The sequence below is a fragment of the Stegodyphus dumicola genome, chromosome X2 (assembly GCF_044657685.1).
Source record: "Stegodyphus dumicola isolate Sdum_Otavi_A_Nest chromosome X2, ASM4465768v1".
NCBI lineage: Eukaryota > Metazoa > Arthropoda > Arachnida > Araneae > Eresidae > Stegodyphus > Stegodyphus dumicola.
The window spans coordinates 189,160,594-189,176,370 of NC_140781.1; the positions used below are offsets into that span (position 1 = coordinate 189,160,594).

Here is a 15,777-nt window from a genome sequence, read left to right on the forward strand (position 1 = left end):
AATTTTATAAAATCTCATCCAATGAAAGGAAGGTTTATTAAAAAACTTGATATAGAGTCGAAAACTCATCTTTGCTGTACTACAGCAGTATGATAGTTCTGTTGTGGTATTGTTTTAAGACATACCTTTGAATTGCAGCAAAAAGATTTTAATTTTTCTTAATGAAGAAGGATACAAAGATGCAAAAAATAGTTTATTAATACAAATGACATATTTATGCGATATTTTTGAAAAGCTGAATTCCTTTATTGTCTCTCTGCAGGGAAAAATTATCAGCTTTTATAAAGAACTCAAACTATGGAGAAGAAAATTGAATGAAGATGCAGGCAAAGATTTTTTTTAATATTGCAACAATTTTTGACATCAAATGAACTTGATCTTTCTCAAGCTATAAAAACCATGTGTAAAGGGCACTTATCACAGCAAATTATCTGGTTCGAGAAATACTTTCAAAATGAAAATTTCGATAAGTTTGCATGGGTTCAAAATCCATTTAATACTAGTGCCCTGTCTGAATTTACTTCTGCAGAAGAAGAGAATCTTATTGAGTTATCTTGTTAAATAGTTTGAAAGCAAAATTTAGCATGGCATTGACAGGATTTTGGATTTCAATAAAAGACAAATATATTCTAAGTGATAAGACTCAGTGGTTTTTAATTCCATATTTAATGTTGTATTTACGTGAAGCTGGTTTTTTGGTGGTCGCTGTAATAAAAAGCAGGTCTAGAGCAAGAATAGTGATTTGCAGGCTCATCCACCACATAAGTTATTAATTTAATGTTAACAATAAAAAAAAGCTACATGATGAAGACACATGAGTTTTATTAATTTTGATCTCTTGCTTATGATTAATCATACTTTTACCCAGGGTAGGGTGCCAAGGTACAATTTTAATTGAAAAAAGGTGCTTCAACTTGAAAAAGTTTAGAAACCACTGATTTAAGTAATAACAAATGCTACAACAAAATTTCCCTTAGGTAGCCTAAAAGTAAATATGTATGCAAGAGTCATAAATAAGAATAATATGGATAGTAAAAATATACTTTTACTTACTTAAAGCCAGTGTCTAATCTATTCATGATGTTACAGGATCAAAAAGTCTCACAGTAATATCAAATTCTTCCCTATTTCTCACAATATGGATGTTAAGAATATCTTCAGATCCAAGAAGCTTATAAATATCAGATGCAGAATAAATTTCTTTTCCATTTATATTTGTTATTACATCTCCAGGCCTGACACCAGATCTAAAAAAAATGAATTTTTTTCCCACATAAGGGAGAAAATTAAAGTTTACATAGACTGGTTAAAAAATTATGATTCAACAAACACTGAAATTTTTCACAGGATACGTTTAACACCATCATTTTTCTTCTTAAAATACATTCTACAGGCTGTCCAAAAATGTTGGCTACAGGCCTCTTTCTCCCTTAAATACTGTACTTTTTTAAAAACACTACAATTTCTATAACAAGTTTCAGAAGACGGAATATGAGAGTTATGTAAATACAAAATTTAATATTTATGTGGCCCTCATAGAGCAAAAAGCCCTTTTAATTAAATGTTCACTAAACTTCAATTATTTAAAAGCACAATTTTACACCATCGTGTGCAAAACTAATGTATATGTGAATGAATTTATTTATATAATTTTTCAATGCTTTTGATAATATTTAAGGGAAGATCAGAAGATAAAAGTTATTCATTTTGGAGTTTGTTAATTTTACATTTGACATAACCGTAATCCTTATTAACCTCCCAACTGATCTTTATGGATCTAGCAATTACTGATACTTTTGGCAATATTGTATTTAAGAGTACATAAATTTTTGCACCTAACTTATCAAAGTATAATGAATGCTGACTAAATTTCTTTTCTTAACATGGATCATATAAAAAATTTAATTTCTTTTTACAAAATAGTTTTTATAGATACGCACACAGGGGAAATAGGACCAACACTGAATTAAAAAATAAATCGACCTTATCTTACAGAACTTTGTAACTGAAAGCTTATACTAAAGTAACTATTAAAGGAAATAAAAACTTATAACAATATTTTTCAAATACGCTATGTATAACAAGATATTAACTTCTGCTGCGCCAGAGTGCTCCAAACCTTTCATAAGGAAATTAGTTTAAAATAAAAAAGCAGTTCCTATTAATTTCTATGTAAATGAGATTTGAATAACTAAAATCTATCAAATTATACCAAACAAATATCTAAACCTACAGTAACCCTAAAAAGAAATGCTATGATAAATATAAGAAGTCCTTGACATGAAACAAATGCCATTTTAGCAGTCCCAGCAAAAGTTGCTTCTAAATCAGGGACATATTTTATTCTTGATACTTTTGATAACATTTTTATAAATTAAGCTTTTCAATATAAAATGAATTTTAAGAATGTATAAACTTTTACAGTATTTGTAAATAATTTATTTTTATTATGCAGACATTTTATAAAATTATAGCATTCTTTCTTTAAATTAGTTAATATAAAGAAAACACGATAACATATAAGCAGTATCTTTAATTAAAATTAGAAGTTGAATCATTGCAATTCATTTGAATAATTCATTGAAACTGGGAATAGTTTCCTAAATCTCAGAATATTTCTTCCCGTGGGCTATTGAGACCAATTTTGTATTTATTAGGGCCATTTAGTCACCTATTTTAAAAGCAAGGAGCAGAAAAAAAATTGACAGGATCTTGTACTTCATACTTCATATTAAGGTGTCAAATTTAAATCTCAATAATTTACTAAAGTTCCTTGAAACACATTTAAAGTAGGGATCATGCCGGACATATATGTCCCAGCCCTCAGGAAAAGGTTACGGTTATCTTTTTTGCCCCTTCATATATTTCATGACAACAATCCAGCTGCTTCCCAAAGTTCCTTTTCAGTATTGGTGAGAGGATCAGTATTACGATTCACATTTTGAATAAAGTTCACATAGTTAATTTTTTGTTGCACAGCAATGTTTTAAGAATCATGCTATGTTGCACGTACAAAAATAATCACGTGATGTATATACTCGTTGTAAACTTAAGTTAGAGGGATGAAAAAGATGGATTAAAAAATCCATCTTTTTTTATCTTTGGATTTTTAATCTTTTTGACATCGAAAAAGCACACTGGCAGAGATAGTGGTAGATTAAATTGATTCATGAGCCATTAAATAGTGGAGGCTTATGGTGCAGGATAGAGCAGATGAAGATAATTTACTATAATAACAGCATCTGATAACCCATGACTGCGTAATCCACAGATGCCTGTCAATCACACTCAATTCTGAATGTAAAAAAAATTTCATTTTCAGAAAATTCAAGACAGCAAATTTAATGCCACTTTTTTCTTATGTACATAAAAAAATTAATTTTTCAGTAAAAACACTCTTTAATGTACAGTGGTAGAAGAAAAGAATTAATTTTACTAATGAAATTATTCTATCATTTTTTGCACCCATGTCAGCATTCTCTTTTTAAACAAAAAAGGAATATAATTCAGTAATTTGTTTGCTTTAAACAAATCCATACTTGTAGGTGTAAATTCTGCTGTCCTTTAATATTAACCTTAAATTTATGTAGCCAGCTAATTTTTAAATATGTGGCACATATCAAGAATGTATTGTCTATAACTTAACAGATATTACATTATAATTTACATGCACTTCGACTTGCATGCAAGTTTCTGTGCATTATGTGCAGTGGTGAAGTGCCTTTATAGTGATGGTGAAAAGACATAGCTTTTTGAAATAGTACAAATAAATATTTTTTTTACCACCCGGTGGTGAAGCAGCTAGTGTGCTGCGCAGCTGCACCACAGGTCCGGGTTTCAATCCCTGGGCTGGGTAAGGTTGACTCAGCCTTTCATTCCTTGAGTGGGTCGATAAAATGAGTACCTAGTTCACTGGGGACTAAACACTGGGGGTCCTGCGACAAGCTGACCACTTGTTTAGGGCATACACTGATGCACCCCGGGGCCCATGGTCAAGAAAGCAGATTTCAGGGCACTGCAGGCCTTGGATCAGTAGGGCTGTTGCGCCACTGAGTTTAGTTTTTCTTAAATATTTCTTACAATACAAATAAGCCAACAAGTCATATCTGCTCTCGCTAAACAAACATATTTTTTAAATATCAACTAACAGAACCTGGAGAATAGTTTGCTGTGTTTCTTAATTTTCTGTTATACACATATAAAGATATTCTATATAATCTTTTTCTATGCAAAAACTCCTCAACTGACAATTTTAATCTTTTATCTTCCTCGCAGCTTCTCTTGTAAATAACCAATTAATCTAATATTTGGCTGGCCATCTGAGGTCAGAATATTCTTTCATCCACACTCACTTTAAAGGATATACATCAGTAGAAGGTAACTAGTTGTAATATCAGGAGTAAACAATGTAGGTTCATTGATTAAAGGACAAACCTCGAACATCTTTCTCAATTGCATCCCAGATGTGCCTGATCATATTCAGATGAGGTGACCTTAATGGCCAGGAAAGCATGTGCAGGTCTGTGAAATGTTCATCCAACAATTCTAATAAAATTTGGGAGCGATGGCATACAGCATTGTCTTGTTAAAAGATAATCTCTATAGTGGGCTGCCGAAAACGAGCATATGGGGAGGGGGGCAGATGGTTGTCGAGGGTATCCTGGTAATGTTCATCTGTGACAGATAATGTCACATGTGCCAGGGGTACCATTTCAGTCCATGTGAACACTCCTCAGACAAGAATATCACCTCTAACAGTTTGAAGAGACCCTGCTGGCAGGATGGATCCATCGCTTCATGTGGATTACATAGTAAACATACTCTGCCATTGTCGTGTACCAAAGTGAATCTCAACTCATCACTCCAGGCAACATTTCTTCACATCTCAACAGTCTAATGGCAATGTGCCCATGCCCATGCTAATTGTTGTGCCACGTTTTGGGCAGTCAGTGCAAGGACTCTTGTAGGATGATGGCTCCTATACCCCATACAGAGTAGATGATTTTATATGGTGTGGCAGCTTACACATCGCTGTGCATTAGAGTGAATGATAGGTGATCTGTTGCACTGTGGCCTGTCTATCCACTGTTACGACCGAGGTCGGCATCCACTGTTACAATCGAGGTCGGCATCCGATGATGCCGACCTCGGTCATCCACATGCTGTTGTCCGTGGCATCTGAACCTGGCAAGGATGGTTTATCAGAATTGACAAACTCACTGTACACACTTGACACAGTGGCACATGAAAATTCGAGTGTCTGCACTACTTAAAAAAGATTGACTCATTTGTCAGGCCCACGACGATTTGGCTATGATCAAATGCATTTAGATCTGTACTCCTACACATTTTGCTTTGGACTGTTACTGATAACATGATCAGCACTTTTTATCTTGTCAAACTGCTCTTTATGTTATTTGCAAGTCACTTCTAGGCTTGCACACGGCTCAAAACTTGCATAATGCCAGCTCTCGCTAATTCTATTGGTCTTCAGTGTATTACAGAGAACAAACTTCTTTGAATAATTTTATTAACAAGAAAGCAGGAGTAAAACAAATGATACTGAGTTTACTTTGTTTGAAACCAAACTCTAATTTTATTTTCTTATTCCAAGCACTTTTACTGCTGCTATTTGAGCAAAAAGAAAATCACAATGTGTAGAATTTGACAGCCACTTTAGTAATGCAAATGATGTTGTCACTTCCCCTTTCCAGTGATAGCATTATAACTCATAATCTTTCAGATATGCAGGAAATCTCACTCTTCAACAAATTCTTGCATTTCTAGGGTCAATGTCATTGGAAAGATAATGGTTACTAGTAAAAGGTTGTAAGATTTTGGGAGTTAATCAGCTTCACATGTCTAAAGATTTGTTGTTACATCATCTTTGAGTGTGAAACATATCTTCCCTGCATGGTATTACAAATACACCTTTACCATCAGCGAAACATCGATAAATTTAGAGATTATACAAACTTGAAAAAAAAATAATGTGACTTGTACTGCAGTTAAAAAACATTTTAGAGCTAACACTTTTAATGGTTTAAATGAGGAAATATGAATGAGTTAGTTAATGGTCAACAGATACTATTTTAACCCCAATAATTAAAAAAATACTGAGAGAAATATCAAGTGTAGAATCAAAATTCCATAATTTTTAAAAAGCTGCCGATTCACCACATGCTAAATTTTGTTGCTAGTGTCACTGGGGTGATATAGCTGAGTTTACAATTATGTTCAAAAATTCTCACCAAATTTGTTACCTCAAGAACTATTTATTACTCGGAAATAACTATCTATATCTCTTTAGTTATTTATGACTCTACAATAATTAAATAATTCCTTTACTCATACTCTCAAATGATGAAAACAAAAGTTACACTAATTCTCTAACAAGAAGAACAACATAGTATATTGCCATTCTCTGAAACATAAACTGTTACAAAACACAGATAATAATAATATGAATAAATAATGAATTTAAAAAAAACCCATAGAGTAAAGAAAACGATTACATTTGCTTGAAGCTCATGCAATATTACTCAGAAGCTGCAGTTAGAAAAAAAAGTAAACAAAAATATTCTTCATCTAGTTAAAAGAACAAATGGTACTGGTCAGTTTTACAGGCAACCAAAGCACAAAGGGAAAAATGTTAAGTTTAAACAACGTACCTAAAAAAGAATTTTAAGATATGTAAAAAAAAAAAGTTTTTCCTACTCAAAAAAAGTTTTATTCACACCTTTTCCAGAATTTAGAGGGGAATGCAAAATACTTCTTTTATGAAAAAATGCAACAGTTTCATTTTCACTAGATAAATTAAAAATTGTCCTCATTTTGTATCAGGTGGGATTTACTATGCATGAAAAAAAAAGGGAATTTGCTCTATCACTTGGCGATTAATCATTACTTGCTAGTAGAACCGACAAGTATAAAAAATACCTAGAACTATTTACATTATTTAAATAATTTCAAAACAAGTTTTTGAATTTCTGTTCATTAGTACAGCAAAAGAACTCACTCATACGATGGTGAACCTAACATGACTCTCCACACCATCACACCATGCTGAACATCAGGAAACTCTGAATTGCGTTCTTGAAGTTCCTGAACAATACTTGGTGTTAATGAGAGCATTGTAATTCCTAAATATTTTGGTCGTATTGTCACAGCAGGGGATTTACCAAATGGACTCCAAGATTCTTAACAGAAAAAAAGATTTTTTTATTAACATGAATTGCATATAAGCACATTCATCAATTAAAAGATAAAATAATTATTGCCATTTAAAATTTTTTTTCCAGTAAAACAGCATAACGTATATTCTAATATTGTTGTAAACATTATACTCTAATTAAAAATCCAAAAATTCTATGGTACTCATGACTACTAGAGTAGTCAGAGGCAGGTTAAGCTGTTTGGAAGACGCTGACGGTAAAATTTTTAGGGGTTTTAAGCATTTACGTACCTATATACTTGAAAATCAATTAGTGTTAAAATATAATAAATAATTAAGTATACATAATCACTTAATGTATCTGTAATTTAAAATTTGTATTTCTAAAAATTTATTTCCAACACATCAAGACTAAAATACATAAAAATTAAATTTATATAATGAAATTAAAATATTCTATGGGAAAGATGTCTAAAATACCAAACTGAAATTTTATAGAATATTTAAAAATTAAAATAATTGATTATTAAATTAGATGGCTACTAAGTAGAAAGTTGAAGAACTTTTTTTCTAGACTTCTTTTCAGCAAATTCATCAACTGTTTTCGATATATAGGTGTTATTTAACATTGTACTTCTTAAATAGTTTTTTTACGTTTTTTAAGATAGAGAGGGATCTTTAGTTAGATACATTAGAAACAGGAATAGTCAAAACAATTTTTTAAACAATTTCTACATTAGGAAACATTGATGACATGTCTCTGACAGAATGATAAACTTGTGTAGCAGAATTAAATTTGTCATCTTCGTTTAAAAACAATAGAAACTGTTTCACTTCATCATCAAAATGCATAAAAAATTTATATTTTTTTACACCCTTCATTTCTATTAATAAATTCTGCTATTAAAAGAATTAAAAGTAATTTTTGTGCCTTGGAAGCGGTTCAGATCTTTCAATACTGTCAGCAAAACTATTTTCCGTTTTCCATTTTTGTGGCTTGCAATTCTGTTTTTTAAACTATTCTGTCATTTCAAAGATATCAACAGCAATGAACTCTTTTTCAATGTTAAAAAATTTGCGAAAATAATCAAAACTACTATGGGCCTCTATCTGCTTAATAATTAGGAATAGAATTATGGACAAATTATGAGTGCTCCATGGATTTTTTGCAATGTGCTTATGAAATGAAGGAGTATGGATAGTGTGATATCAATTAGTGTTTCTTAAAAAAACAAAATAATTTCTGCAAAACCATATTCAAATGGGAAACTGTTACACACAGTTTTAAAAATCAACTTAATAAATGGGGCGCTTAATTGCAGGGGAAAACATACCAGCTTTTCTTTTGAAACATTATTGAATACTTTTATGAAATTTTTTCATGTTAGTAATTTTAGCATTTTAAAATTCGACAATTTACGTAAGCAAATATAACTGTTTGTTTATTAGTTGAAATGTATTACAAAATATATGTCACAGAATCATTAATTACAAAATACGTAATATTTTTAATACAGCTTAAGCAGGTCTTCTACACAAAGTAAAAAAATTTTATCACTTTTTAGCTTTAAGAAACATGAATGAATTGTAGTAGTCATAATATATGATAGAAAGTATGTAACATCATGATTAAGTAAACATGCAAAACTTTAGCATTAAATGGCATGATATTGGTTACAAAATATCAATAACAATAATTTTATTTTTAACCTTTTTGTTTGTCTTCAGTTCGTCTCAGAAAATCTATAGCACGATCGGAAGGAATGGCAAATGATATCCCTTCGGTAACTTTCATTGTGTTAATGCCAATAGCTTCACCATCCTGCAAAACTTCATAAAATTTATTCATATACAGTATGAGTTTAGTTTGGGAACATAAAAATTGCTACATGAAATTCTCTCTTTCAAACCAACATAAAATGTACTCTTAATTTAAGATACATAATATTTATGAAAAATGTTTTGAAAATCATTCTTAAATAATTATTGACAAAATGTTTTTAGATGGCAGTGGTTTTAAATTCGCACAAAATAGACATATACAGAAGCTTTTTTACCCCCAGCAGAAGCGTTCTCGTTCCTCTGTATGAAAAAATACAGATATAATTTTATATGAAGAGGCATCTATATTATTTAACATAAATTCCTAAAATTATATCTGGCGTTCTGGAAGAATACCACTAGATTTTCTGGCAATTTCATCTGATGGACAAAATTGATTCCATCAACATAATTTGAGACTGCCCAGACCGTATACAGTTAGAGGAGCCTACTGCGGTATCAAAGGTCCCGGGTTTGAATCCTGAAGAAGGCATAGATGTTTGCAAATGTATAGTGGTCTTTGTGGCCTGGGGCATTCTAAATATATAGTCAGCCAAAAGTCCTCTTGTGTGGACTGGTGGTAGAAGAGAGGGTGTGAGACCCTCGGATACCCCTGCGGTGCTCTCCCTTAAAATTGGGGTGAAATTAGAAGTTCAACCTCCTTGAGGCTCTTGGCAACCATTCTTCCATGAAATTTATGGACAAGACAATAACATAATTTTAGGAAGGAATTATAGTTCCTTTACAGTAAAAGATACCAAAATGCAATGCCCCATTTTAATTAACCATTACAAAAATATGCAAACAATTTCCAAATTAGTCGGTAAATTTGATCAATCATTTTTTTAATCATATTCAGCAATACAAAAAGATGTCATCTGTTTCTCTCACATGAATTAAATATGTTATAAGGTATTTCTTCCACCTTCTTAGCATGCCTTCATGGTGTAGTAGTCAGCACACTCGGCATGTATTCGAAAGGTCCGTGGTTCGAGTCCCAGCGAGGGCATTGCACATTTTTCATCTCTCCAGCTTTAAAAAAATACCTAATGTTTCTACAGTGGTGCCCGAACTAAAAAAGATCCTGAATGACGATTCTCCACCACCAGGATTTGGCGGTTGGGTCCCCTAATCTCCAGTCGCTCTTTAAAAGGAGGAGTACATAACGTATTTCTCCCACCTTCTTAGCATGCCTTCGTGGTGTTGAGATTAACATGTGAGAGGCCTGTGGTTTGAGTCCCGTTGAGAGCATTGCTTATTTTATATCTCTCCTGCTCTCAAAAAATACCTAATGTCTCTACAATGGGTATCATAAAATAGGTCTATTGGTTTTAAAATTTGGGATATCATGGAAAACTGAAACAACATTCAACAATTTTTTGTTTTAACGGAGACCTATACAGACCATCACACTGCATACATCTATATTTTATGAACAATCATTAGAGAACTTTTAGTTTATTTTAGCATTTCATTACACCATAAATAAAAATAATAAATTAGAAAGGACTTCTTAGCTATTTAAAATACAAATCTACAAATCATCATCTACAAAAAGGGAATAAATGAATTTTTTAACTAAACCAATGTCAAAAATTGCCTTTACATGCACAAAAACAATATTTTGTAAAGTAACCATTCAGACTGATTTATTTTCTGATGCAATAAAAAAAATTAATGTAATTATCATCTAATGAGATAGACATGCTCCTTGAAATGCAAATAATTGCTTGACATCATCCAAAGGTGTGTATAAATATTTAGCACAATGTACATTTTTTGCATGGACATTTGAAATTCAAGGCTCAACGTGTCTACAAAGTCAAACAGTTTCTTATGCCACTGGGATATTACAATTAGGAAAAATCTTTCAGGTGAAGTGTTATACGAAGCAGTTGTCTCCTACAGCGCTCCACCTGAAATTGTCTGCCTTGCTAAGAAGCTGGCAATATGGCTAAATTTTCAAGACAGTCTCTGCCATTTAGAAATAATTTAAAGACTTGGAAATTGCTCTAATGAGTAAGGTCTTCCAAACCTTAAACTCTGAAGTTTTCTAAAAAATACATAAACAAAAAAATAATTAAAAAATAAAAAGAATGCATTAATTTTAAAAAAATCTGCAAAGTTTCAGATTTTAAATTATGTTCAAAGGGGTGTTTTTTTTTAACATTTTTTGTGTTACTTTTATTTATTTAATATCATGTTCTTCGCACTTAAACCATGAAATTCAATTCAAGAGTAATATCACGAAATAATTTTAAATTGAGCATATCTTTAGAATTTCCAACACACAGTCTCACACGCTGAATATAAAAATGTTTTTTCTGTACAACATTGCCATTGCTCACTTTGAAATCCTTGAGTTTATTAATCAAAAATTCGTTAAAATTTTGCAAAATATGAAATCAATAATAAAACAAATTCCAAATTTCAAATCTGGGCTTCCAGATGCCCATATTAGCAGTAGGATTACGCCATTCAAAATTGGATGGCTCTAGGTACCGTTATTTTATCACAATGCAAGAAACATATATACATTTATGCAGATTCTTCATCATTTAATTTCTTAAAATATAATACAAGGCAATAATATTTGGTGGCAACAATTTGAAAAGTGAAATGGACATTCACAGTGATTCGACGCAAAATTGCAAAACAAAATCAATAGTCCCTCAGGGACAAAGTCAAAAATACATAATAGTAAATGAATTATTTGCTAATACACTCTGACACACACAAAAAAAGACATGCACTCAGAAGAAGTTGATCCATAATCACGAAAATCGGCAGGAATGTAGTCTGGCAAATGATTTAAATTTTGACGCTAATGAGACAAGGGTGAGCACACTATGTGCATATGAAATGCATAGCTGGGAAAGTTTAAAAGCATGATTGTTCATGCTGTAGGGCTATTCAAACGAATCTATCAACTTGATAGTATTGTGGGTAGAGATGCCTCCAATATGTAACTGGCAGCAGTACGAACAGTTGCCAGACTTTGAGAAGGAGCGTATAATAGGCCTCAGAGAAGGAGGTTGGTTGAACAGCCATATCAACTGCCACCTCGGTCAGAGCTATATGGTAGTTGCTTGGTGTTGGCGACAATGGATCACAGAATGGATGGTCTACAGTCGTGAAGGGTCAGGGTATCCCAGGAACACAAATGAGTGCGAGGACTGAACAATCATAAAAGCAGTCCCTTCTGCACCAATAATGTCGCTAGCATCGATTCGACACCATTTACCACTTTACAGGCATCTAGTGGCATCAAGAGAGACCATTCGAAGACAACTGGTCAGCACTGGTATATGCTGCCGATGTCCGTTAAGATGCCTACCACTGACCCCACATCCCGGCACTGTCGACTGGAGGCGAGTGATCTTGAGTGATGAATCCCAATTCAGTCTCAATGCTGATTACCAAAGCACATGCATGTGGAAGCACCTAGGCCAGCAGTCAGATCTGGTATTTGTTATCGAGTGGCATACAGGGATTACATAAGGTGTGACAGTGAGGGGAAGTGATTTGTTGGAACACACGATCACCTCTAGGCATCCTTCAAGGCACTATAATGGCTCGCAGTTAAGCGGAGAACATTTTAACGCCAGCTGTACAGCCTATGTTATCAAGTCACCCAAGTCCATTTTATTGGCAAGACAATGCTTGTCTACATACTGCGCAACTCTACCAACATCTTCTAGGCCATAGTCCAGTGGCGCGCCAAGTCACCACTATTGCCAATAGAGCACGTCTGGGACATGCTTGGAAGGCAACTATAGTTGTCCCAGAATATTGGTGAATTAACTGCCCAGTTGCAAAGATTATGGCATGATCTTCCACAAGGGATCACAGGTGATCTACTTGATTCGATGCTATGCCGTGTTTCAGCTTGTATAGTTGCCAGAGGAGGCTATAGTACTTACTAATTTGTAACCCTTTTCATGCTAAAACTTCTTCATAAAACAATCTTTTGTTCTGAATTTGTAACCATTTGTTTATTTCCTCATACACTATATAAATGTTAAGTTTCATGATAGTAGTTTGCTTCCTTCTGGGTGTATATATATTTTCGTGGACAGTGTGCATTTTACGGATAATCCACAAAAGTGTTAAATATGGTGTTTTTGACCAACATTGGTAAACTTACTGAAGAATCTGATCACCAATAGCAAATCTTCTGACAAAGTTTCATATCATGAAAACAGAGCTGCTTCATGGAAAACATTTGCATATTTTCCATTTTCTTTTCCCACTGATTTAGCATCTAATTCCTTTAACAATACACACTTCTAAATGAGCAGAAGTATTTGCAAGTTCTTGTGCATTGCCCCTCATTTCAATGTTTTACAAAAAATGCTTCTTTTCCAATAAAACTGCAATCTGCACTTACTTTAAATGGGTTTAAAGGGGAAAATGCATTTAACTTATACACTTGCAAAAAGAAAGATATTAAGTTAGCTGCTAAATTCCTGTGGATGGAGGAAAAATACACAAAATGGTTTTAGTCACCAACAGCAAATTTCCTTTCGGGATTTGCCATGCTTTAAGAATTATTTTCTTTCAATGGCTTTAGATAATGAAAATATTCATAAAAAATTCCACATTAAAGAGGTTTGGTTTGGTTTGGTTTATTTAATTATGGCAAAGCACACTAGGGCTATCTGCCTAAGGGGATTGATGCCTTCGTGGAGGACTTTCTAAGGAAAACTGGTTCGTATACACGTTACACATGGAGAAAACCACGAAAATGCCCATGCAGCCAGCCTGTTCATGGGATTCGAACCTCGGACCGAACTACCAGTGTCCCCACATTAAAAAGGCACTGCAATCTTTCTGTTGAAGTTAGTTATAATGAAATTCCCTGTTTTATTCATGTTACATACATTTATTTAAATCCAAATTATTGTCACTTATTTGTAAATATTTCTTCTAACTTTATTTTAACTAACATCTTAAGTTGACTGCCAAAGTTTAAAAACTAAGCAGACACTGGATTAGACTTCTAGTTCTAAACTATGTGTTTATTTGTACATATAAATACATATTATATCATCTGGATATTGTATCAAGGTTACACAGCCAGGCATTTGAAATTAACAGAATTTATGTAAGAAGATAATAAAGTGAAAAATCTGATTTCAAAGATTTTAAAAGAACATGAATGGCTAAGGCATATATTATGGCAGACAGAGTAACAGAAGAAAAACTATCTTCAGTGACAGAGTAATAGAAGAAAAACTATCTTCAACAACTGAAGAGAATGGAAATGAATCCGTTAACATATTTGACACCAAAATCACAAATGTTTCGTCAAATAATGAATCTGAAAAACACTCATCATATACACAGGACAACAGGACAGCAACAACAACAGGATTATAAGGAAAAGATATAAAACTATGGTATAGTATAAGACCCCCTTCCTAAAAAAAGCAAAATGTATCCAAAATATCTTTAAGTAGGGGGAAAATTTACAGCATTCTTATTATTAGAAGAAAGATATCTTTGTATGGTGATGGCAGAAAAATTTTAAAAGGACTTTTTTAAGAGAAATGTCAACAAAGTCAGCAACACTGAGTAAATTCACACTGCCTCTCCAGAAAACTATTAAAACTCCCACACACCCATTCCTTTCACTGTAATTTGAACCCATGTTGAAATATCTGTTTTAGTTCAGTGACACATAGTACTGCAATTCTGTGAACTTATAATTTGACTCTATGCAAACTCATATGGAATATACTACAGCATTGATAACTTTTTACTGCTTCTCATTTGTGCTACATGTGCAATGTACTTATTAGCATTTAATGCCTGTATTGCATCAGGCATCAGGGCTTCTTGAATTTTTTTCAGTTGCGACCCCTTTTTATCACTGAGATTTTTTCGTCACCCCCAGGACCCCATAATATTCACAAAAACTTTTTTGGACCCCATAAGCATTGCGCAAATCTGACAAACACATGAGTGAAACTGTCATTTTCACTTGTACTGTAATATACTATTGCAGTTTTAGGTCATTAGCTTACTAATTTTAAGACACAGAACAAAGTGACAATTTTAAATAAGTAACCAGATGAAATGGCAGCGCCACGTGCAAAGCAAGGAAAATGAACATTTATATTATAAAAAGAATGCGTCAAAACGTTTTCTTTTCTTTTCTTTTTTTTTTTTTTTTTTTTTTGTCTGTATTGTCTTATCTTTATCTATTTTCAGATACAGTGTGTGAAAATATTTGGCAATTGTAAAATTATTATAAGTTAAAAAAAGATCAAAACTGCTAAAATTTTTGGCGACTCCCTACTGCAGATCCCCTTGGGGGGGGGTTGTGACCCACAGTTTAAGAAACCCTGCTCTAAATTGACAACAGTATATTTTCTCATGGTAAAATCATTTCAAGACTTTCTTGTATTGTGACCTAATTTTTCACAGATTAAACTTCTACCAGTTGTATTTAACCTTTCATTTTTAAGTTACTTTGAATTCTTGGCAAAATTATACATCTTTCATTTATTATCTCTTAATAGGTCCTTTTATACTTTTGCTGCATGAATTGATTAGCTTATTGACTTAACAAATTTTTAAACCTGCATTTTGAAAATCATCAAATAGCACTATATAGCCAAATCTTGCTATTTTTGAAAAATTAGCGTCCTATTTATGGAATATCAACAGCTAACCTTTTTTTACTATTGTGTATTTTTAGCTGAAAGGTTTCATCTGAAGTGTTTTTTAGAAAAATTGACAATTTGGGGTTGGAAGAATTTCTTTGAAGTAGTTAA

At 32.7% G+C, this 15,777-nt stretch overlaps 1 protein-coding gene across 3 annotated transcripts in view; it reads right to left on the reverse strand.

Annotated features, from left to right (window-relative positions):
* The window catches only part of HtrA2 (HTRA2-related serine protease), a 71,051-nt gene that overhangs the window by 23,634 nt on the left and 31,640 nt on the right, over positions 1-15,777 (reverse strand). For all 3 annotated transcript variants that reach the window (XR_004757749.2, XR_004757748.2, XM_035356395.2), the window contains exons 4-6: positions 8,885-8,996; positions 7,019-7,199; positions 1,054-1,247 (exon numbers count right to left, since the gene is read on the reverse strand). Coding sequence is in view for 1 of the 3 variants with exons in the window: in XM_035356395.2 (XP_035212286.2) it covers positions 1,076-1,247; positions 7,019-7,199; positions 8,885-8,996 (465 nt within the window). In the remaining 2 variants the exon portion in view is untranslated. The remainder of the gene's footprint in view (positions 1-1,053; positions 1,248-7,018; positions 7,200-8,884; positions 8,997-15,777) is intronic.